At 41.8% G+C, this 22,213-nt stretch overlaps 2 protein-coding genes across 5 annotated transcripts in view; one reads left to right on the forward strand and one right to left on the reverse strand.

The window, feature by feature from the left end:
* GPR89B (G protein-coupled receptor 89B) lies at positions 1 to 21,540 on the forward strand. 3 transcript variants are annotated; one of them, XM_030471740.1, is made up of 14 exons: positions 1 to 115; positions 3,454 to 3,513; positions 4,437 to 4,540; positions 6,029 to 6,135; positions 6,993 to 7,094; positions 10,272 to 10,392; positions 10,643 to 10,723; positions 13,994 to 14,103; positions 16,149 to 16,237; positions 16,614 to 16,706; positions 17,061 to 17,156; positions 17,713 to 17,802; positions 18,450 to 18,515; positions 18,666 to 21,540. In XM_030471740.1, exons 1-14 carry the CDS (start codon positions 74 to 76, stop codon positions 18,870 to 18,872), a joined length of 1,368 nt encoding a protein of 455 aa, XP_030327600.1. In that variant the 5' UTR covers positions 1 to 73; the 3' UTR covers positions 18,873 to 21,540. The 3 variants fall into 3 exon arrangements, with proteins under 3 accessions (XP_030327600.1, XP_030327603.1, XP_030327601.1); XM_030471741.1 differs by lacking the exons at positions 1 to 115; positions 3,454 to 3,513; positions 4,437 to 4,540 and adding an exon at positions 4,549 to 4,671; XM_030471743.1 differs by lacking the exons at positions 6,029 to 6,135; positions 6,993 to 7,094; positions 10,272 to 10,392.
* PDZK1 (PDZ domain containing 1) overlaps positions 19,862 to 22,213 on the reverse strand; it is an 11,468-nt gene continuing 9,116 nt past the window's right edge. For both annotated transcript variants that reach the window (XM_030471739.1, XM_030471738.1), the window contains exons 8-9: positions 21,715 to 22,014; positions 19,862 to 20,736 (exon numbers count right to left, since the gene is read on the reverse strand). In XM_030471739.1, the coding sequence (XP_030327599.1) occupies positions 20,659 to 20,736; positions 21,715 to 22,014 (378 nt within the window). In that variant the 3' untranslated portion in view covers positions 19,862 to 20,658. The remainder of the gene's footprint in view (positions 20,737 to 21,714; positions 22,015 to 22,213) is intronic.

The following is a 22,213-nucleotide window of genomic DNA, read 5'->3' on the forward strand; positions in this document are numbered from 1 at the left end:
AGCCCGCTGCGGCTGCGCATTGCAGCCGCCGACGCGGGCACGGGGGTGAAAGCGGGGCGGCCGCGCGGCCGCCATGAGCTTCCTCATCGACTCCAGCATCATGGTCACCTCGCAGGTACAGCGCTACTGCTGCGCGGCACCCGCGCCCTGGAAGGCTGAGGGCGGCGAGGTGGGGCCCGCCGCGGCTTGAGCCCGCCCCGCCGCCCCTCAGGAAGCGGCCGTTGGGAGGGCGTGCGGGGCGGTGCTTGCGGGCGGGCATGCGCAGCTGTCGGAGCACGCTGCATGGCGGCGTTGGCCGCGCCTGCTGCGGGGCTCCGCGCCTGAGGGGGTGCCCTGCCCGGTAGCGGCAGTGGGAAGGAGCTTGGTGCTGCGGGTGCAGGGGTGAGGGGCTGGTTGTCAAGGTCCGCCCGCCATGTTGTCACCCCTGCTCCCGCTGCAGGGGAAGAGAAGCTGTGTGCATCTTTGGACTGCTTCCTTGCGTGTCGCGGTGACCATTGCCCTCCTGTAGCTGTCACGTCAGGGTGCAGTGCAGAAAGAGGTTCAAGGAAATAAGGTTGTAGGGAATGGAGCTTTTCCTGTCATATGCGTCAGTTGTATACATGTAGACTTTCTCAGTTGGAACAAGCAGGGAAGTTTGTCTTTCTATTCTCTAATTTGTTTCTGGTGTTCTTCAAGAAGGCAAATCATAGGCAGTGGGACCAGATGATCTTTGTAGGTTCCTTCCAACTGAAATAGCCTAGCCCTTCCCATCCCTTTCCATCTAATTCCATCCCATCCCATCCGTGTCTTCTGCCCCTGGTTTGCCCCTGAGGACTTTGCTTGTGTACAGTTTGGAAGGTTTTTCATGCTGTGTTATAAGGAATTTAAAAACACACCGCTATTTTATCCTAAATTCCTCCTTCTCCATTGATCCAGCTGTGATTGAGCACTTCCTTCAGCTTTTTCTTTCTGCTGCCATCAAAGTCATTGCTTAACTAGTCTCTGTTTTGCACCAGCTGAGTTCACATAGGAGTCCTTTGAACCTCTTCATGTCGTTCTGTCTTTATGAGAAGTGGGTTGTAATCTTAACATATCTAAAACTCTCCTGTTGTTTTGCATGAGGAAATACTGCTGCCTCCTTCATTAGCCTCCTTTGCTAGCAATTTATCTTGTCACTGTGTTCTCTGTGACGTTCTTCTCCAGCTTGCTGCCTTGCTCCCTCCTTTCTAAGCATCTAAATACCCTTCCTTCCTTTTTCTGCCCATCTGGCAACTGAGGTGGTCTAACTGTTTGCTTCTGCCACATGGGGAAGGTTCTGCTCCCTCTTCCACTTTACTGCACAGTCATGCTTACTTATTTGTGCTCTCTCCGGTATTTGGTTACATGAGTTTAACTGGATCACAGAAGGATCTGATAAGCTTCAGAGCTGGTGTGAAACTTTTGCTGTGTGATGAGGAGGGATGAGCTGAGGAAAGAGAACCTTTCCGCTCTCAACAGCAGTTGGTTCTTATATGGACCGTAATGCACAACTCTTTAGTTTTCCTAGTTTTCCTAGTTTTTTAGTTTTTCAGTTTTCAGGATAGCTTTTGGTCATTTCTTAGAAATGCTATGCCCTCCTATTTGATAATGCTTTGATTCTTGCTTCTAACCTGCTTTTTCACTGTCAGTGGTTTGAGTGTAGCTTTGATACTGTTAACAATTCACCCAGAACAAAAACTTTCTCATTATTTGCTTTGCATCCTGAGATCTAACTTGCTTTTCTTTCATTTGTGGTGCTAGCTTTGCATCTTCTCATAATCTTCAGAATCATCAAGCTGGATGCATGTAACTGTCAAATCTCAAGAATTTTCTGACTTAACCTGTCACACTGACCTGCGGTGTTTTACAGTGTGAACTGTTCAGATAAGGTTTTTCTGTGCTTTTGTACAGTCCTTAACAAAAGGGAAATCTAATCTTCATATCTGTTTTACTCGGTTATTATTGTACTTGCTTATCTCCTCATCTCTTTTACTTTATTTACTTCTTTTTGAAGAGTTTGTCTCCACCTTTTTCCTCCTTCCCTCTGTTAAATGTGGAATTACTTTATGTAAATATCACTTGCTTACTTATACTTCTTTAACATATTGCCTGTAGATAGGACACTTATGAAATGTCTTACCTTTTTCTTTTTGCTATCAATTACTTAAAAGTCTGAAGTCCTCTTCAAACAAGTTTTGCCAGCTGTTACCAATCACTAGACCTTATTCCTATTGCAGTTCTTATTTAAAGGAAAATATCTTTGGTCTTCCTTGCCTGGCACTCCCACTATTCCCTGTCTGTAAATCACGTTAGTCTGTTATCTTTGCCACTGCTGGGATCCAGTTACTCCTGAACCACAGTGGAATCATCCACAATGATTCCTGAATTTTTCTCTGAAAGTTTCCTGTCTTCACAGGGAGACACAGTGCTCTGGCCTTTTCCGTGTGCTCTGAGAAGAAGTACTCTCTTTTTTCTGTGCTTCGTGACATATACTGATTTTTCTCTTTTCTTTGGTCAAATGTGTTTATAAAGAATAGTTAATATCTTCTGAATTCTCTTTTTGCTTGGGTTCTTTTAAATCACCACACTCGTTTTCTTGTCTTCTGAGGAATAGCTGGGGCTACCCATGTCAGGCCTGACAACAGTCTCCTTTTACCTTCTGAACATTGGTAATTACAATTTTGACCATATTCCTTAATTTGTGTTTATTTCATTTAAGTCATCTGCGAAACAGCTGTGATATTGAGTTTGTCTCTTCAGGTATGTGTGAAACAACTGAATTTTGTAAAGTGTTCTGAGAGTCATTGAAACGCAAAGTGTTATTGGCTTGTCCTGTGTCGCCTTCCTTGTCTATGTTGCTTTTGCAATTCCAGATTGTGGTTTGAGACATTCAACACTCCCTTCTCCCTAGTTTTGAAATGCTTTTAACACTTTTCACCCATATTGTGTCAGTGTGTAACCAGATTTAGTGTAAAGAACTCTCCAGAAAATTCAAATGCACTTCTAATCTTAAAGCAACAGCAGATACATTTATAAAATTTACTCATACCTGGAAGATATGTATGTTGTGGACATTCAGGTGTTTACTTTGCTTTCATTACTGTGTTTTCTGTAAAAAGTATAAGCTTTAATTCTGTACATTAGAAGAGAGAAAAAAGAAACAACAATGCAAAGGATTCTGGCAGGCCGGGAACTGAGGGATTCTGAGAACTGGGAATACAGAACTGGGGTGTCTTGACTGCATCTTCCGTAATGTTTTAGCCTTCTGTGTCTGCTACACTTGAATATTTAAAATATTATTCTCTCTGTGTCGCCATGACAAGTTTTAATCCTCTGTGGATGTTGGTTACTTTGGCCCAGCTGTTTTCATTTATTTCATCTACAGTCAGTAGTGAAGTGGCTTTATGTTTTGCAAGTTGCTGGATAAAAATGTTAAGTGCTTCATCTCTTCTGCAGGTTCTGTTCTTTGGATTTGGGTGGCTGTTCTTCATGCGTAAGCTCTTCAAGGATTATGAGGTGAGAAGGGACCTTTCATTACAATTGCAGTTCCATTTCAAGTCCATGTCTTAAAAGTCCTTTCATTACAAGTCCACGTCTTTAAAATTACTCCCAATTGTAGAAATAATTTTAAAACTGCATTTGGCCCTTTTTCCTCTCTTTAACCCCTCTTACCTTATTTTTAAGTGTCTCTACAGTTGCTTTCGTTTTACTTCCCACTTGTGCTTCTGTTTGAAAGACTCCTCGATACCTGAGGAAATGGATTCTTCTGAGGCCAGTGAAAGTTTCCATATTGGCTACTGTTAAATAAAAATAATAAATATGGAGGAGGTGCAGGGATGATAGGAAACTGTTTTGCTTTTTGTTTGAGTAAGCCTGCCTTATGTAATTGTAAACATTTTGAGACAAAATCAGTTTCAGTGGTAACTTTAAACTCAGTGAGGTGTGTTCATTGTGTCTAAGTTGCTTTTGAGAATGGGATGGGGTAAAACTGCTGCATTCTCTTGCCTCTAGAGATTTATGGGAGAATATACTCTAGGTTAGAGATGGCTGAAGTGTGAGGCACATTCAGACCCGAAAAGTTTTTCTGCTGTGGATCTTATTTTAAAGTCTAAGGGTAAGATCAAAGAGCTCTGTTAATAGGGGTCTCTCAAGTTGACATAGAGCATTGCGTGCTTGACATCCCTTCTGTGTAAAGCATCTCTGTTAAATGTGCCAATAGTTGCAATCAGTGTAATACCGAGCAGCTTATGAGGTTGCTCTCTGTTTCCAACAGGCTGTTGCTTACCTGCTATTTAGATAAAGAGCAAGGTGCCTTGAAACAAGAGACGCAGTTGTGTGCCATTGTACCTTGTGATTTGTTTTTGCTACCTGAGGGATATCGGGATGCCATTCTTGCAATGGAAATGTCTGATGCCTCTGGCTTGTTTCCTCCATTGCAGGTGCGACAGTATGTGGTCCAGGTGATCTTCTCTGTGACTTTTGCCTTCTCTTGTACCATGTTTGAACTCATCATCTTTGAGATTTTGGGAGTGCTGAACAGCAGGTGAGTCTGTGAGCTCACTTGAGGACTAGCCTGCCTTGTGTTCTGCAGTATCTTCAGTCCAGCTTCTAAGTTACTGGATTAGTCTTGGATTGGGGAAATCATGTGAGAAAATTGTCAACAACTCAGTGAAGGTATTTGAGCCACAACATTTGTTTATTTGACAGAACATGAAACTAGCAGCCATAAGCTTCTGATTTTCCATGCAATTGCTTTTAGAGTGGTCTAGGTCCCCGGAGCAAGGCTTTACTCTTTGACTTTCTCCATTTGTGAAGTTAAAAGAAACAATTTCTTTTATGGGAGTACTGTAAAGCTTCAGGTCATGCTGAAGAGCACTTTTCAGAAGTTAAGGACTGTAGAAACTATAAGCAACTAGTGTTTCTGTGGTGGTCGGAACAGTGAATAAGATGTGAAGGTAATTGGGGAGTGAAAACTTCTTCTGTAATAATATGATATTTGTGAATCAAAGGCGCATCTTCCCTTGACATAGGGTGGGGACTTCTACATAAAGGGATGCTAAAAACTGTCTACTTCAGAAGTCAGTAGGAAAGAGAAGATAGAACAGTAACATGTAGAGGCTAGCTGGGTTTCCGATTTATCCTCTCTCATCATACTAGTGTAAGAGAGCAGTCAAAGGAGTTGAAAGGCAAGAAGTGCAAAACTGATAAAAGATAATGTTAGTTCCGACTCTGTGTTATTAATCTGTAGAGCTTGCAGCTATGTGAGGAGAATGCTTTTAGAAGTTTCAGTAAAGGGCTGGACATCAATATAGATAAAAATGTTTGCCTGTGAACTAGCTAGGAAAAAGTGACAAGGATCATCATAATATCTCCTTCCCTGAGGCATAAAGAAGTTATGAGTTAATATTGGGCACAAGACATGTATTTTTTCTATTCAACCTAAGTAAATGGTCAGTTCAGCCAAGATAAATCTCATCTGCATTTGACTAATCTGCTTTGCTCAGAGGAGCATCAATCATTTTGATATACACGTGTATTTTTAAACTTTTGCTTTGCAATGTCTTGCACATGCAACAGCTCACTCTGGAGTCAATTGTGTTGAATTACGAGCATTAAATATTTGAATCTTTCCAATTTGAGTTAGCCCTTTTTTGACTCAGCCACTCATTACAGAATTACTTACTGCTCATACTTAGTTTTGATTTATTGTTCAACTGGATGGGTGGTAAATTGAATGAATCATGCTGCAGCTGGCATTAGTCACCGTAGAAAATACAGTGTTGAATAAAATAGCCCAGTGTGGTTTTCTGAGTAGTTGTTAATTTTGAAATGTACACTTTTGAGCTCTGTGTTTAAAAAAAAACCCCAAAAAAACAGAGCAAACACCCTCCACCTCCCCAAACAGCAAAATCCTAGGCCTATATTATCCAATGCTTGGTGTAGTTGGAAGGATTGCATTGAAATGCAGTTGTCTTTGAGAAATGTGCTGTATTATGGTAGCATGCTAATCAGTATTTTGGCTTTATTTTAGCTCTCGATACTTTCACTGGAAGCTGAACCTGTGTGTCATTTTGCTCATCCTAGTCTTCATGGTGCCCTTCTACATTGGTTACTTTGTTGTGAGCAATATCAGATTATGTGAGTACCTGGTTTATGGCAGTGGGGCTGCTAATGTGAGACTAAACGTGCAAATGAGAAATATCTTTCCTGAGAGACATGGGTTGCTCACTATCCCCATAGCTCACTCCTTCCTTTGTCTTTGTTCTGGCTAGATAACTTCTCTTTGGAATTCAGTGCTTTAGCATGAACTGTTAAGCAGTTACAAGATACTTTACATGACCCCAGCAAGTGTATCCTTTCTTCATGGGTTTTGACAGAGTTGAGCCCTATAGAGTAATGTTACTGGAATTTGTTCCTTTACGATTTTAAGCTTGCAGCCAAACTCTGGAACCCTTGGCAAGACTGTGTTGTTCTGCTAGGGGGTAAAAGATATGAGGCAGAAAAGCTCAATAAATCACTCTTGAGGCAGAAAAACTCAATAAATTACCTTTTTTGCTTACTGCTGCCTGGATGAAGCCTCTTCCATGCACTAATGGGCACTTACAAGCTACTGATATTTATTGCTCTTTTGTATTAAGCATAGGCATGGAGGTTGGGAGTATTAAATGTATAGTTTTGGCATGAAGTTGTCAAGTTTCATGTTGAGGGTCACACAAGAAAGACACAGCTAAGCAATCCCCTGTTCGTGGTGCAGACCTCTTCATATGTCTGTGGGGAAAAGCCAAAGTGGTGTGTGGCTGCATCAGCTCTTTCAGACGGTGGTCTCTCAAATAGCTAATCCTGTAGGAAGGGGCAGGGTGCATACTGCTAACTGGAGCTGTCACTTTTGACTGCCTGTACTCAAAGCAGCCTTTGCACCAATGTAGCAATTTTTCAAGCTAGAAAAGCCCTAAAGAAAGAACGTCTTTAAAATGCTGTTTTTTATCTCTCATTAGTGCACAGACAGAAACTTCTTTTTGCGTGTGTTCTGTGGTTGACATTCATGTATTTCTTTTGGAAGTTGGGGGATCCGTTTCCTATCCTCAGTCCAAAACATGGTGAGTTTCATATTCTTCCTGATTCCTTTGTTATCTCACTTTTATCTTGGCAATATATTGCTCAGCTGTACATTTGGGACTGTAGAAAGTAGTTCTGCAACTGAGGATATGCTCTGCTTTGAAATCTGCAGTCTGAAGGTTGTCAGACTGACAGAAATGGGTGGGTACATCTGAGTTATTTGCATTAGTTTTCTTCCAGTACCACAGGAAAACTTTATGGAAGTGAATGAGTCTTAGCTGGACCTAGACTATGTAAGAACATGGCATGCTTTTTGAGGACACAAAAACTCCATCTCCACGAGAAGTTGATCACAATTTTTATTCACTTGTTTCTTTTCTTGTGGAGACTAAAGGTAATTTATTTAAGAAGTGAATTGACAACCAATCCTTCATCTGACTTCTTTCAATCAGAATAATGTTTCTTGTGACTGAAATCAGATTAGTTTAGCATAGATGGCTGTCCATTGAGAAAACATGGCAGGGTGCCTAAACACCAGAGCGTCATAGACTATAGCTAGCAATATGTCTGGCAGTGCATGCTAGCTTCGGTACAGCTTTGTACACCACCTGAGCCCATACACTTGCATGGTGCTAGAATGTGAGTTAGTGAGTCCTGCTGGATGCCAGAGCTATTTATGTGCAGAGTTAGCTTGGGTATCTCTGTGTTACAGTCATGGAACCAAGAGTATTTATAGTGGGAAGATACTGTGCTCACTTGGGCTAGTTTAGGTACAGCAGAGTTTGTTAGCATGTGCCTATATATACTGAATCCTTCAGGCTCTTAAGTGGGCTGAAGGACTATAACACTACAGAACCAGACCACTTATCACCTGGGGTTCCTGTGTAAATTATGTTACCCTTATCCCCTGCACTGGAAAAATGTTTGTGCGTTGTTCTCATCAGGTGAGATTCGGTCAGTTTCACTCAAATAGAAATAGGTGAAATACATCTGTCTGTATAGATAAAGATCAACTTAATCTTTCTGTTCTCTAGGAAGCTACTTTACTCTGTACTAATCTGTAAGAGAAAAATTGAAGGACACCAACTGCAGCAGGGTCTGCTCACCTTTTCATCTCTGATCCTAAAACTACCCTAAGAGAAAGTGTGTTTCTGTGTTTTGTAGTTGTGCCATTTGCCACCGAAATAGAGCAGCTAGTATAGAGTGCAGATCCCTCTGCTCAGGGTTTTGTTGCCAAGAAAAACACGTATCCACTTTGAGTAGCAGAAGGTGCTTGAGTTGGCAGAATATAATAACCCAATGGGAACTTAGCCATGGGGCTTAGGTAATCATCTTCAGACTATTGAAATGGTTCTGTGGAGCTGTGTAACAACTGCAGGCTTGCAGAACTGGTAGTGGGGTGTCTTCTTGTTTTAACTTCTGCTTTACAGGGTGATACCTCCACTTAGCAGTTGTACAGTGCCTTATCTACCAGGTATAGGCATAAGGTTAGAGCACAGGATTCTATTTCATTTTTTTCCCCAGCTGGAGTGCTGCTCTCGTGCATGTATGGACAAGGCGTGTTGCAGGGCTTTATCATGGGGTAGTGGCCCAATTCACATAGGTGGGATCCTACTGTGGAGGGAGGCTATGCCTAATGAACCCCTCACACTGCAGTATGTTACCTGTAGTGTCTTTCTCACTGTGCCCCCCCCGCCCCGCTCACATGCATGAGGAATTGTGTGGACTAGTGGGACCCTTTCAAGTACCAGCAGTGGCACCCTGTGTCACGGAGTGCCTTGCCTGGGGATGGTGATGGCCAGTGTGGTGCAGCTTGGGAATGAACCATCAATCAAGGGCTCTGAGTCAGGAGCCCTGGTTCCTCTGCAGACCTGAGTTTGGGAGCTCACAGTAGAAGGAAGGTTATGCTTTATGCAGTTACATACCGGTGTTCTAAATGAACTGATCAAAAGAGTAGGGTCACTGTCAGTTTTAGTGGGAAGCATTGCTTTAACCAGTGGAATGTCATGTCATTTTGGAAGACACCTCTGTTTTAACTGTTGCTGTCTGCCAGCGTGTGGGGCAAAAGGCCAGTGTATTGTAGCACATTCTGTAGCTCGTGTAAATCTCTATGCAACTGCACATGACTGGGTGTCTCAGTCTCCCTTTGTGAAGTCTTTTTGCCTTGTTTTCATCATTTATTCCCCTTCTCTGAAGCATGAAATGTGGCTTGGCGCTTGGCCATCTCAGCTTTGCAGTCATGTAAGCTCCAAATGTGCTGTGTGTGGCAGCTGCTCTATAACTAGCTCCCTAAAAAGTGAGTGGTGTTTAGTAGCACATGGCACTGTATCCTGAGAAGACAGGTTGAGCTCTGTGTTTAATAGCTGAGAAGAATAAATGTAACTTCAGTGCTTGGTGTTGGTTACAGCACAGGCTTGATGTTCATGCTGTATTACGTGACTATATGTTTTTGAGTCTACTTGGTGCTCAGGTGGAATGCCTTTTTGGTGGTCACCTCAACAACATGTGTGTGTTCACAGGATGAATATAAGCAGCCAGGAGCAGCATAAACTTGTCATGCTGTAGTCATAGAACCATGCAATGTTTAGGGTTGGAAAGGACCTTAAGATCATCTAGTTCCAACCCCCTGCCATGGGCAGGGATGCCTCACACTTGACCATATCGCCCAAGGCTCTGTCCGACCTGGCATTGCACGCTGGCCTACAAGCACAAATGCCATCTGATCTGGAGGGGTTGCTTTTAATGGCAATCGGCAGGATAGGGCTTCCTCTCTATGCTTCAGGCATTTTTGGGCTAGTTTGTCAGGACTAACAGGTTTGGTAACTCTAATCCTGGTTATTGCAGAAGTGGCTTTATGGAAGATGCTTTCTTTGTAGTGTCTGGTGCATGATCCATGTTCCCACCTCAGCAAAGTGCAGTCACTGTTTTATTAATTTAGATGCAAAATGCTGATGCTTAGTCCTCTCCAGATCTGTCTTGGGCTTCTTCATATCTAGTTTCCCATCCCTGTTGCTAAGCATGATAACATGCTTTCCCAGGGAGACTTTCTGCCTCCTTTTTCATAGTCCCTGAATTTATTTCATATTACCTTTGGTCGTTACAGTGGGAAGGCAGTTGGATTCATTAAGCAGCTCTGTTTGTGTTGGGTTGTGAAGGCACCTAGTGTGGAACAGAGTAAAGGGAGCAAGGTCACTAATGCCATGTTTTTCCTTTCTCAGGAATCCTGTCTATAGAACAGCTCATCAGCCGTGTGGGTGTGATTGGGGTGACACTCATGGCTTTGCTGTCAGGATTTGGGGCTGTCAACTGTCCATACACTTACATGTCCTACTTTCTCAGGTAACTGCCGCCTTATGAAATATTTTGTCCACCTTTTTGAGTTTATTATTCTGCTTTTCTTGTGGCATTGATTCAAGCTTTTTCATAACTTTGTTTTCTGAATCTAGCTCTTGCCACATCTACGTGCTAGAACCATTTCCATTGGTGAAGCATATTCTTAGACAGGCTTCTCTCTTCTTTGTTTCATGAACATGTGCCCATTTCCTCTGAAATGGGATAGCAGACCTAACTGGGGGTCTTTGTTTTGCAGGAATGTGACAGATGCAGATATTCTGGCTTTGGAGCGACGACTCCTTCAGACTATGGACATGATTGTTAGCAAGAAAAAAAGGTGAGAAGGCAGCAGTAACATGAAATTATTTATTTCAAGGATTTTCAGTCAATAAAGTGGTTCTTGAAGTTACCAAAATTATTAGACCTGCCAGGGCTATGTGTTCCAGTGAAACAGGAGGCTGAATGGGGCTGAGCTGTGTGGTGCTTCACTCTGGCCTGATAAGCAACTTTGGTTTTTTACTCAGACATCTGCACTAAATAGTACCCTTTCTTACTGCAGTGGCACAGATTATGCTTCCAAGACAAATTGTAACTCTGATGGCAGCTTGACTAGACTGTAAGATGGGCATCTTTCTCTCCTGCTGAGTAAGTGACCTGCAAGCCACCGCAGCTGGCTCTCTTCCTGGTGGTTTCAGTACAGAAGTTGTTTCATACATACTGAGCACTCTCCTGCTCTGTGGATCTGGTGTTTCCTGGTCAGAGCTGGCTAGTGAGCTTGTGTGGACACAGTTACATTCCTGCAAATGGCAAGGTTTATGTTAGTTAAGTTTTGCAGAACTGCAAACGTAGCGTAGCACACAAGCATGCCATCAGAGCTAAAAGCTCTGCTTTTAGCTTATTTCATGTACCCCAAGCAAAGAAGCTGCTTTTGGAAACAAGGTAATTTCATTTACACTGAAAAGATTGTCTGCTGTTACAAATTACGTATTATATGCCTTACTAATTGTGCAGAATAGATACAATTACCATAGTCACTGCAAAGGTTTGCCTGCCTGTCACCAAATTCTCACAGCAGCCCCTCAGACTTTACTTTTGGTGCACTGATGTTTTTACGGAACCTTTTAATGTATGACAAGGCAGCTTTTGGGTAGTCTAGCCTTGCTGAATTAGTCACCAACATGTGTATCTGCTGATCAGTATTACCATATGAAAGTGTAGTTAAATCATTACATTTTTCTTCCACTTTGTACATGTTAAGTGGTGAGCAAATGTTAACTCGGTATTTGTGGTCATGTGTGAGTATGTAAGAGAATTTAATTACTCAGGTTTAATTGACTAGGAGCATACTAAAATACTGGCTATGGAGTTAAAAGATGTTGTGTAGTGCTGCATCTGAGTCTGTGCTCTTTTGTTTTGTGGACCTCTAGTCCAGGGAGAGTGATTTTGGGACAAATATAAGGATGTTTGGGACTTGTAACTGACTGGCACTTTCTTGCCCTCCTATGGCTAGGAAATCTTCTGAATATATCAACTACCTAACCATTACGAAGAGCCACATATAGTGTGTTAATTGCTTGGCAATTATATTGAAGTCCATGTATTTAAAAAAAAACCCAAACAAACCAACAAAGACCCTCCTCTAACTATATAGCCTCAGAAATGTGCAAGAAAAAGCAGAAGCTCAAGTTCTGTAGATTTTTTTTCTTCTTTTTGCTTTGACAGGGAGCGGTGGCTTGCAGAATTGGACTTTACTCATACAAAGCAGATCTTTTAAAAGTTAGATTTGTATCAGTCCAAATGCAATCCGAGTCATTTGTCAGAGCAAGCAGCAATAGCAGCATTTCACAGAGCAGGGGAAAGCTGTTGTTCCATAAATTGTCAGTTACTTGCTCGCTGCCTTTTCAGTGCTACTGATAACTCAGAACTTACCGATGCACACAAGGGTTGTAAGGCAATAGAACATAAAGCTTTTTTGTTTTCTTTGCTGATTTTGACATTTCGTCTCATACCAACCCTTATTCACACTGGCTTCCTTGTCAGTAGGAGATAGGTGTTAAAAGCTGGTTTTCCCTGATGCTTTTTGCACATGAATTATTGTTCTCTCCTTTCTGAGTGTAGTCAATTAAAGCCTTACGGAAACTCGCCTCTACAATTGGAAGGTTCTTTATATTCATCCTAGCAGGTGTGAGATAACTAAGCCCCAGGTCTGAAATGCCTAGATTCTGTGACCCTGTTGATTCCCCTTGGGGTCAAATCAGCCTATATGGCATAGATATATCACTTACCTACACGTGCAAAATGCATTGGTTTTGCCTATGAATCCTTTCTATGAGTTCTCCAAAACTACTAACTGCTGTGTGGGTACAGAGATCCCTGTCACCTCTCAGAATAAGATTGCTCTTAGTGTACTTATAACCTTGTGCTTCACCTTGAGATAGCTGCATTTTTGCTGCAATGCTATGGGTTGTTTCAGATGGAACTTGTGAATTGGGTACTGGGAAGAAAGCAAGGATTCCAAATGCAATTCTTGTATTTGGCAGCTATCAGGATGGATTGAATTGTTCTAAGATCTGTTATTTGTAGTCTGTGGCCATATGCGCTTTTATGTGTGTGTTGTGGGGTGCCCCAGGGTCTGTCTTTTGCTGGATGTGGAGGAGTGATTTTTTTTTTTAATTACAGTGCTTATCAACAACCTTGAAGAGGGCTCAGTGCCAAATGTAGCAATACTGGCTGCAGCTACAAGAAAGGGCCTCAACACTATGGAATCATGGATCACCTTGACAATCCTATGAATAGTTTTCAGCTTAGGCCTGGATAACTGGCTCACAAATTTCAATGGGGAGAAATGTGAGGGAATGAGGCCAGAAGCCAGCACTGCTCGTGGGGATTATACAGCGGTGCACATGGCAGTGTGAGGGACAATATGCAGCTGCTGCTGTAGTGTTGGAATTAGCTTTAGCAGTCACGGTCAGATTGCCTGAAGCATCCAGTGATTCAGTCCAATAATGGATTTATGTGTTTCTGCTTCATAACAGCTTGTTATGCAGCCTAGTAGTGTGTGTGTGACAGCGTATCAGAGTGCTGCTGCATACCATCCAGTGCTCACAGTGCGGGTGTGCAGCGATAAAGAGGTGTTCAAGGGGAGAAAGGAGCATGAAAAGTCTTCCTGAACTTGAGATAGCACAGTCATGTGTTTGAGGAAAGGAAAGCGACTAATCATATGACTGAGAAATCCATTTGAATTCTTAGGTTTAATTGGGTTCAGATCCCTTTAAGGTTTGAAGCAGGATCCTGAATGGAAGTCTTTGGGAAGTGTCTCACTGAATCTCGCTTGATTAGATCTGGGCTCTCCTCCAGAGCTAGTCAAGATAATGTTATGAAGCAAGATTGGTGCTTAGGGGGGAAAGAAAGGGGAGCATCTGTTTGCAGTGAATTTAGTTTAACAGTGTCTTCTAAGGAACTGTGGGGTGTTTTTTTCTTTCTTGGTTTTTGGTCTGGGTTGTTTTGGGTTTTTTTGTTGGTTGGCTTGTTTTTTGAAGGGGGGTTTATTTTGGTTTTTTTATAAAACCACTTTATTCCTAAGGACTTGTGTTTTCTGTTCTTTCAGGATAGCAGTGGCTCACAGGACAATGTTCCAGAGAGGAGAAGTGCATAACAAACCCACTGGCTTCTGGGGAATGATAAAAAGCGTTACAACATCTGTTTCAGGCAGTGAAAGTATCCTTCATCTGCATGCTGGCACCTGCCTTGGGAGGTGGCTTCAGCTTCCTGCTCTTTGGAAAGGAAGAGCGTTAGTTGGGCCAGTTACAAAGCATTTGTGTTTCAACATGTTTCAGCAGTCTGAGCAAAAGGCTTAATGTCTCCTGGGAAGTTTGCTGTCTCACACTGTGCTGTCTGACCTTTTGGCCAGAGGTTGGACACAGTTGTGACACGGCTGGGAGTTGTATACTGCTGCCCTGCCCTGTAAATGTGGTGTTGCATCACCATGGTTGAGGTGTACAGCAAATTGCAGGACAGAGATGCACACTTATCATAGAATCATAAGGTTCTATGATAAGCACACTTATAGAACCCATAGAATCATTCTGGGGGTTCAACCACAGAACCCATAGAATGGTTTGGGTTGGAAGGGATTCAAAGCCTCATCCAATCTGGCCCTGAACACTACCAGGGATGAGACATACACAACGTTTGAGGGCAACCTCTTCCAGTGTCTCACCACTCTCATAGTGTGTAATCTAAATCTACCCTCTTCCAGTTTAAAGCCATTCCCCTTGTCCTATCATTATATGTCCCTGTAAAAAGTCCCTCTCCAGATTTCTTGTGGGCCCCCTTTAGGTACTGGGAGGCTGCTCCAAGGTCTCCCCAGAGCCTTCTCTTCTCCAGGCTGAACAAGCCCAACTCTCTCAGTCCATCTTCATAGGAGAGATGCTCCAGCCCTCTGATCATGGTGTTACAGTGCAGATGTCTACTACTCCACCACATCACCGATGTGGGAGGCAATTTTCTGTTCTGATGTGTCTTCTGCTCAGATGACTGACCTACCCATTTTTCTTGTAACTTGAAATATGCTCTTCTGGGCTGGAGAACCTGTGATGTACTTGAGCAAAATAATGGGGTTGACTGAGGTCCTGGAACAATTTGCCTATCCTATAGTTGGTTTTCTGGCCATGATGGGAAGCCGTGAGAAAAAGAAGGACAGGAAGCAACTTGTTGAACAAATTGTTCTCATGATATAGGCTGGCCACTGGTGCTATAGCAGTGTGACAAAAAGGTGGGTAGGAACAGGTGAACAGAAGTTGTTCTGCCGATGTGAAAGGAGTAGAGGGAATCTGTTGGGCTATTACAAGGGTCTGTATTTATCTAACTTACATTTACATACCAATAGTTTCTGCCAGACCACCTAAAGAGCGCAGTTTGCATATTTAAGGCTGATGACTCTTCTTCCTCTCTGTTCCTGCTAGCTGTTAAAATCAATTTGGCTATTTGTCAAGACTCTTCATAATAATCACTAATCCCTTGGAGCAGTTACTCAGCAGTTTTGTTTATGAAGATGATGTGAGAGCAACATATTGAGAGATGCACTTCAGTGACAAGGGACACCGAAGTGGAGCAGCAGTCTTTGAGAGCTCTGGTTCTCTTCTGCAAAATGTTCTCCAGGCAGAGGAATAAAGAGCTTGTGCATGACTGCCTAAATGCTGTGTACTGCCCACCTGCTTAAAATGGAGTAGTGTGCAATATATCACATATACAATGATTTGGGTTGGAAGGAACCTTAAAGCTCATCCAGTTTCAACTCCCTGCCATGGGCAGGACACCTTCCACTAGACCAGGTTACTCAGAACCCCAACCTGGCCTTGAACACTGCCAGGGATGGGGCTTCCACAGCTTCTCTGGGCACCCTGTGCCAGTTCCTCAGCACCCTCACAGGGAAGAGTTTCTTAGAATCTAAATCTCCCTTGTTTCAGTTTAAAGCCATTCCCCCTTGTCGTGTCACTACTTGCTCTTATAAAAAGTCTCTCTCCAACTTTCTTGTAGGCCCTCTTTAGGTACTGGAAGGCTGCTCTAAGGTGTATGTATCCTTGAGATTTCTTTGGGTGCAGTATTAACAAAGAGCATTCAGACAGAATCAAACAACTGATCTGGATCAGAAAAGTGGGCAAACCATTAGGTATGGCTTTGGGCTGAAGTTGGGAGGGAATGTTTTGTTTTTAATAAAGAATTTGTGATGTATCCTGGCCTTGACTATGCTGGTTTGCCAGATCTGTCCCTTATCCAGCAAGAAGTGGATGCCCTAGAAGAGCTTAGTCGACAGCTTTTTCTGGAAACTGCTGACTTGCATGCAACAAAGGTACATGGTGAAGTAACTGCCCAGAAGTCGTTTGAAAGAAACTGTATGTTACAAGAAATTGACAGTTGTTCAGTTAGTTAAATGTTGGAATGTTGTGATGTGGCAGACTGAAGATCTGTTTCTTTAATTTGGAGTCTAGATGGCAGTTTCCTTCCAGTTCACATACGTACTGGGCTGTGCCCAGTGTCCCTAAAGCCATTCAGAAACTTCTGAATTAAAACTTTTGAGTTCAGAAATGTTTGAATTAAGAGATAGAGAGGGATAAAGCTGTTTGTTACTCTTGCTGCTCCATTAACATTTTGTGTTGTGGGGGATTGTGGAAATGGATATTTATTTTGTGTGTTCTGTTTCCCCCTCCCTCCTTTTGTATTTCCAGGAGAGAATAGAGTACTCCAAAACTTTCCAGGGAAAATACTTTAATTTTTTGGGTTATTTTTTCTCCATCTATTGTGTCTGGAAAATCTTCATGGTATGTAAATGTTTTATTGTGTTTTATGTCGACATGTGCAAATGTCACACCCTGCATAGATTATGTTATACATGCAGTTCTTCAAGTAATGCTCCAGTTTCCTTAAAATCCTGCTTCTGGAAATTCTGAAAGAAACTGGCTCTTGGTTGAAATAAAGCTCTGGATCTGTCTTTTTATAGAGAGCATTAGACAAACAATTCTTACATGTATGTATTTTGCACCTTCTTAGCCAATCTGACTGCTCCCTGCCCCTTTCCTTGGTGATGCAAAGTAAGAGTCATGCATGTGTCTCGTGTGGAACAGTGAGGTCTGCTTTTGTCTTCTTGTTTCAATGTAAATCCGTCTCTCTTGCAGGCAACCATCAATATTGTATTCGACCGTGTGGGGAAGACTGATCCAGTCACAAGAGGAATTGAGATCACTGTAAATTATCTGGGAATCCAGTTTGATGTGAGACTTTATTAATTCTTACAGCCTTTTCAATGATTCCTATCTTATGTAAATAAAATCATAGTGCTGGTAGGGAGAGAGAAAGAGAACCCTGAGAATGTTTTGACTTCTGACTTGATGAGAAGGAAGGTAAAATGCACCATGAATTTCACTTTCATGTGAATTTTATACTGGGATGGTGATGTGGTCTTGCCAGAGCAGCAGTGATTTGCTTGTTTGTTTTGGGCAAATGGAAACACGTTAATCAACTTGCTTGGGTTAATACATTTAACTACAAAATAATTACATTTGCTCATGCACGCAGGTGTTCTGTCGTTTACACTTTTTAAATATATCCCTGTAAATACAAGGTTCTTTGTGATTGGTGTAAGCTAAATCTGGTTTTGGAGTAAGTAATTGCTAATATATTTGTGAAAATGTCTGTTTGATACACCTGTCTACAGTGGATTTCTGTACAATTGGGAAATACAAAAACCCCGACGAATTGGCAGCTATACAATGAGGTGTAAAGGGAGTTAGCATTAGAGATTTAACTGTATTATTCTTGTTGATACAGGTGAAATTCTGGTCTCAGCACATTTCCTTTATTCTCGTTGGAATAATCATTGTTACCTCTATCAGAGGATTATTAATCACACTTACAAAGGTAAGAGCCAGGACTCTTATGTTGTTTTGGACCAGGAAAGCTGTTATGAGAACTTTTAACTACTGAGACAAATACTATATGAACCTTTTATACACATTTGTGTTTTAAATATCTGAATATAAATACTTGCAGAGTGGGGAAGGCAGGAAAAACACCTTAATACCTTCTGCAGTATATTTCTTCATTCAGTCTCTATTGCTGTTACTGTCAGGAATAGATGTAGGTGTTAAATGTAAGCAAGGGTTCAAAATGATGTTGTAACCAGGACTTAGGAGTAAGGTTGATCAGATAATGATTAAAAGAATTTAGATTGCTTAGTTTGAGCTGCTGGTAGAACTGGAAGGGCATTAGCTCAAGAGACATGTAACTTACTGTCTTGCCCTGGCTTTTGGTACCTAAGCTTAACTTCAATATGTATTGTTATATGACTTTTACCACATGGCACCACTGGCTCAGGGAAAGTCACATTTAAGAGTTCAGGTTTCTGAAAGTAGGGTATAGGCACCCTTCCAGAAAATAATGCTTTTTATTGGTTTTGTTTTTTACATGAAAAAGTATTGAGTAGTATGGTCCTTTCATGCTGTCCTAAGGCACATCAGACTTATCTGACTGCTATTTCCAGTGTCTTTTTTTCATTTCTCCCCTAGTTCTTCTATGCCATTTCCAGCAGCAAGTCCTCCAATGTTATTGTTCTGCTTCTAGCACAGATAATGGTGAGTATGTAAAACCTCGGGCACACCTATCTATGTGCATGCATGCATATCTGTGTGTGTGTACATATAATAAAATCTTTGTATGCTGACCCATGTTAGCCACATAGCCAGTTGTGAAACAATCACGACTTTCTGTGTTTTAATTTACAGGGTATGTACTTTGTGTCATCAGTACTCCTGATCCGGATGAGTATGCCTCTGGAATATCGCACTATTATTACAGAAGTCCTGGGAGAGCTCCAGTTCAACTTTTATCATCGTTGGTTTGATGTGATATTCCTAGTTAGTGCACTGTCCAGTATCCTCTTTCTCTATTTAGCACACAAACAAGCTCCAGAAAAGCACATGGCCCTCTAAGTAAGGACTGCAGGCACGCACTGCTCTCTGTCCTTTCAACTGCACTGCTGCAACTCCTGTGGACTGCAAAACTTGAAGGGGGCCAGGACTATGCTGTGTGTGTGTTCCAGCGGTGTAACTGGCTCTTTGAACTTCCACATGTCATCATCAAGTTCTGTGGCTCATTTTATGAAGGTGCCACAACTTGAAGGGAAGGGAATGCACATATTGAACGTGAGATTGTTCATTGCCAGGGAATAAGGGCACTCCTGGGTACACCAATAACTAGGGGCATCAGAACTTGCGTAGCAGGTTGGCTAAGGTAAGACCTCTTACAGTTAGAAGAACGTTTTCATAGAAGGCACCAAGGAAATGTGATTTTACTTTTGAAAATCAACTCATAATTGGGGTTCAGAGGATGGCAATTCTGGAGTTGAATGTTTGGGTCTGTGGAATTAAATAAGCTTTTGTAATATGTCCTGCAAGCATCCCAGTTGTTTTTTGTCATCCCCAAAGATGTGGCTGGAAGTGAACTAGAAAGTGGCTAGGATTTGCTGCCTGGCAGACGTGGAGAGAAATTCCACTCCATTTCTGTATGGAGTGTAAACTACTGTGTATCACTGGTACCTACTATTCTTGGGAGCTGGAGATTAGCTTTCTGTTGCTGAGACTCAGCTTTGTTTTCTCTCCATGTGCAGATGGAACTGAGGTTTTGGATTCCTCTTTGCTAAAGTTCAGTGTGAAGTCAAAGACCACAGCTATGCCTTGTTTACCTTATGTGTTACAAATTTGTTTCCTTATGTTCTGTAAATCTGATGTTTTCCACAGCCTGTGTATTCTTCTACAGCAGCCCATTTCCCCTTCTTGATGTAATTCAAGGCATAAAAGTAAATTTTATTAATGTGACTTAAACTTGTAGCTTCCCATAGCTGCTCTCCTAGGCTTTCTGTGTTTAAAAGTTCTTCTGGAACATAAATCGTAGGTAGTAAGGATAAGACTGGGGGCATGGGTGGGAATAGCCACTCTAAACAATTTATTTCTGGGTTGTCTTCAGTGTACAGCAAAGAGACAAAGTATACAGCAGCAGTATTACAAAGCCATTTATGTCATATTCAAGACAATGTGGTGTTGACTTGGAGTTAAATGTGCACAACTGAATTATGTACGCTATTCTAATTACCATGACCCACAAGTGTATGCAGTGGAGAAAGAATAGTGCTTAAATGTCTTGATTTATGAATTATGAAGTTAGCTTAATGTTTGAAAGACATTTCTGCAAAGTTAGCAGGAGAAAGGGGTGTAACGCACAGAGTAGGCTGGCTTATGCCACTTCACAGCAGTTGTACAGCTGTATTACGTAGAAGAGTTGCCACAGAGCTTTAGCTGATGGACTTGGATTAGGGGGAGAACTGCCTCTCCTGGGAGATGGGGAGAAATCAATTGCTCTTTATTAAGAGCTTATCCTTAAAAGGCTAAGATGCTTACGAATCTATAAAACATTTCTGCCTTCTGCTGCACTATACTTAATTTTCTACTGACACTTATTTAAGCCTTTACAGAAGGAAGTGACTAACTGCCCACTTTACAAGGCAGAAAGCCAATGAAGTACAATTGCAGTGTGTTAGATGAATGCAAATTACACTGAAGTGTTTACCTCAGCCAGCTGCATTTCAGCAAGAGATTGCAGTCCTTTACAGGTATGGCACTCCTAGGAGCAGTCAAATTCTGAGAGGTGTAGTAGCAAAGGGTGATTGAAGAAAGAGGATTTGGAAGGTTTCTTTTTCTGTTCTTGGCATAGTTTGTCTCCTTACAACTTTGTGTCGTCACTGTTGTCACTGTCTGCTCTTGTAGAGGCAGCTGATTGTGAAGAGGAGGATGAGCTTGCCTGCAGAGAAGTAACAAATACATTCTGATTATTTTCAGGTCATAAACATGCTTGATAGTCTGCAGGGTTATGAACGACTCCTGTTTTCATCTGCACTAATCATATACTTGTTTGGATGGCAGAATAAGCCAACAAAGGTGATTTTTTTTTTTGTTGTTGAAGTGCTTTTTGGTTAGTTACATTTAGAGAGAAATTTATTCAATAGAGATGTCCTATTGTTCCTGTACCTGCTGAATTTGCACACAAAAGTGGTGTTAACTTCTTTCTGCTGCAAAGTGCAGCTTGGTGACTGAACCTTTTGCAAAAACCTGGCAGCTGGACAGTTTCAGACAAGGCTAATGAAAAATGAACAGGAGACAGCATTGGTTTTACTCTTCCTTGTCTGTCTCCTTTGCATGATCAGAAAAGAGCTTTAAATGTTTAAGGCTGACCACGCCGAGGATTCAAAATGACTGTTTCAAGAAGAAACACCTTCCTGCTTTTCTGACTTGTCATGCTTCATATTCTTTCTAGTGGCATGAAGTGAGTAAAATAAATCAGCACATTTCCTAGAAAATGTCATCATAACCTATCAATTGCTCTTTCCTCTACAAAAGGATCTGACGTATTTCACCTGGTTTCCCCAAAAGTGGTTTATGCTTTTTTGGTGTATTTAAGAACTTTTCCCCCTGCATGTTCAGGATTGTATTGCCTGTTTCCCATCTTCATCAAGGATTACTGTATTTGGATTATCTTGTTCCATAAAACCTCTTGTATGTGCATTCTTTCTGTGATTTAATTTTGCATTAAAGATACTCGCCTGTATTATGTGTGGGGAAAGGAAGAGTTTATGATAATCAGACTACAGCTTCCCTTTTAATAACATACACTGATTTGTAATAATCCAGGCTCAAGTTAAAAATCCTAGCACAGGAATACTGGTTCTTTTCCTATTCCCTAGATGATTCCTCAACATCTACTTAATGCATTATTACTCACCCTTTCCCTTGGTTCAGGTGAGTTTCTCTCTGGCTCTGATGGGTAATTTTCTGTGTAATCAGGAGGTTCAGAAGTGTCATGGACTGGATCTGCCATAGAGGCTGTGATGAGAATGTTCTGGTCCTGGAAGTATTTGTAAGCATCTTTGCTGCACACCAGTAGTGTTAGTCTGTCACCACTGTCTCGGATTCTTGCCACCACTTTGTCATAGGATTCATTCATCACATTCATGCCGTTCACTTCCACCAAGAAGTCGTTATTTTCTACACCTGCTGTGTCAGCTGGTCCCTGGCTTTGTACCTGCAAAGGCAAGTTCAAACTGAGATACTAGCATCAAACTTGGAAAGATGCATTAACAACTGGAGGCTAGCGAGGCTATTGTGTTACTGTTTTCCTTCCAAGAGAGCAAAATACAAAATGTTTATGCTTTCGCTACAAGACAGTAAAATAAACGTGGGGAAGATATGTGGGGCAGAAGTGAATTGGGACAGACAATAGG

This window comes from Strigops habroptila, chromosome 2 (assembly GCF_004027225.2).
Source record: "Strigops habroptila isolate Jane chromosome 2, bStrHab1.2.pri, whole genome shotgun sequence".
Taxonomy (NCBI): Eukaryota; Metazoa; Chordata; class Aves; order Psittaciformes; family Psittacidae; genus Strigops; species Strigops habroptila.

What these genes read in the sequence shown, in the direction of transcription:
- GPR89B (XM_030471740.1), top strand. Translation starts at nt 74, where the DNA reads ATGAGCTTCCTCATCGACTCCAGCATCATGGTCACCTCGCAG. An exon ending in CTGACTTGCATGCAACAAAG is followed by an intron (nt 16,238 to 16,613) that starts GTACATGGTGAA and finishes TTGTATTTCCAG; the next exon opens with GAGAGAATAGAGTACTCCAA. An exon ending in TATTAATCACACTTACAAAG is followed by an intron (nt 17,803 to 18,449) that starts GTAAGAGCCAGG and finishes TTTCTCCCCTAG; the next exon opens with TTCTTCTATGCCATTTCCAG.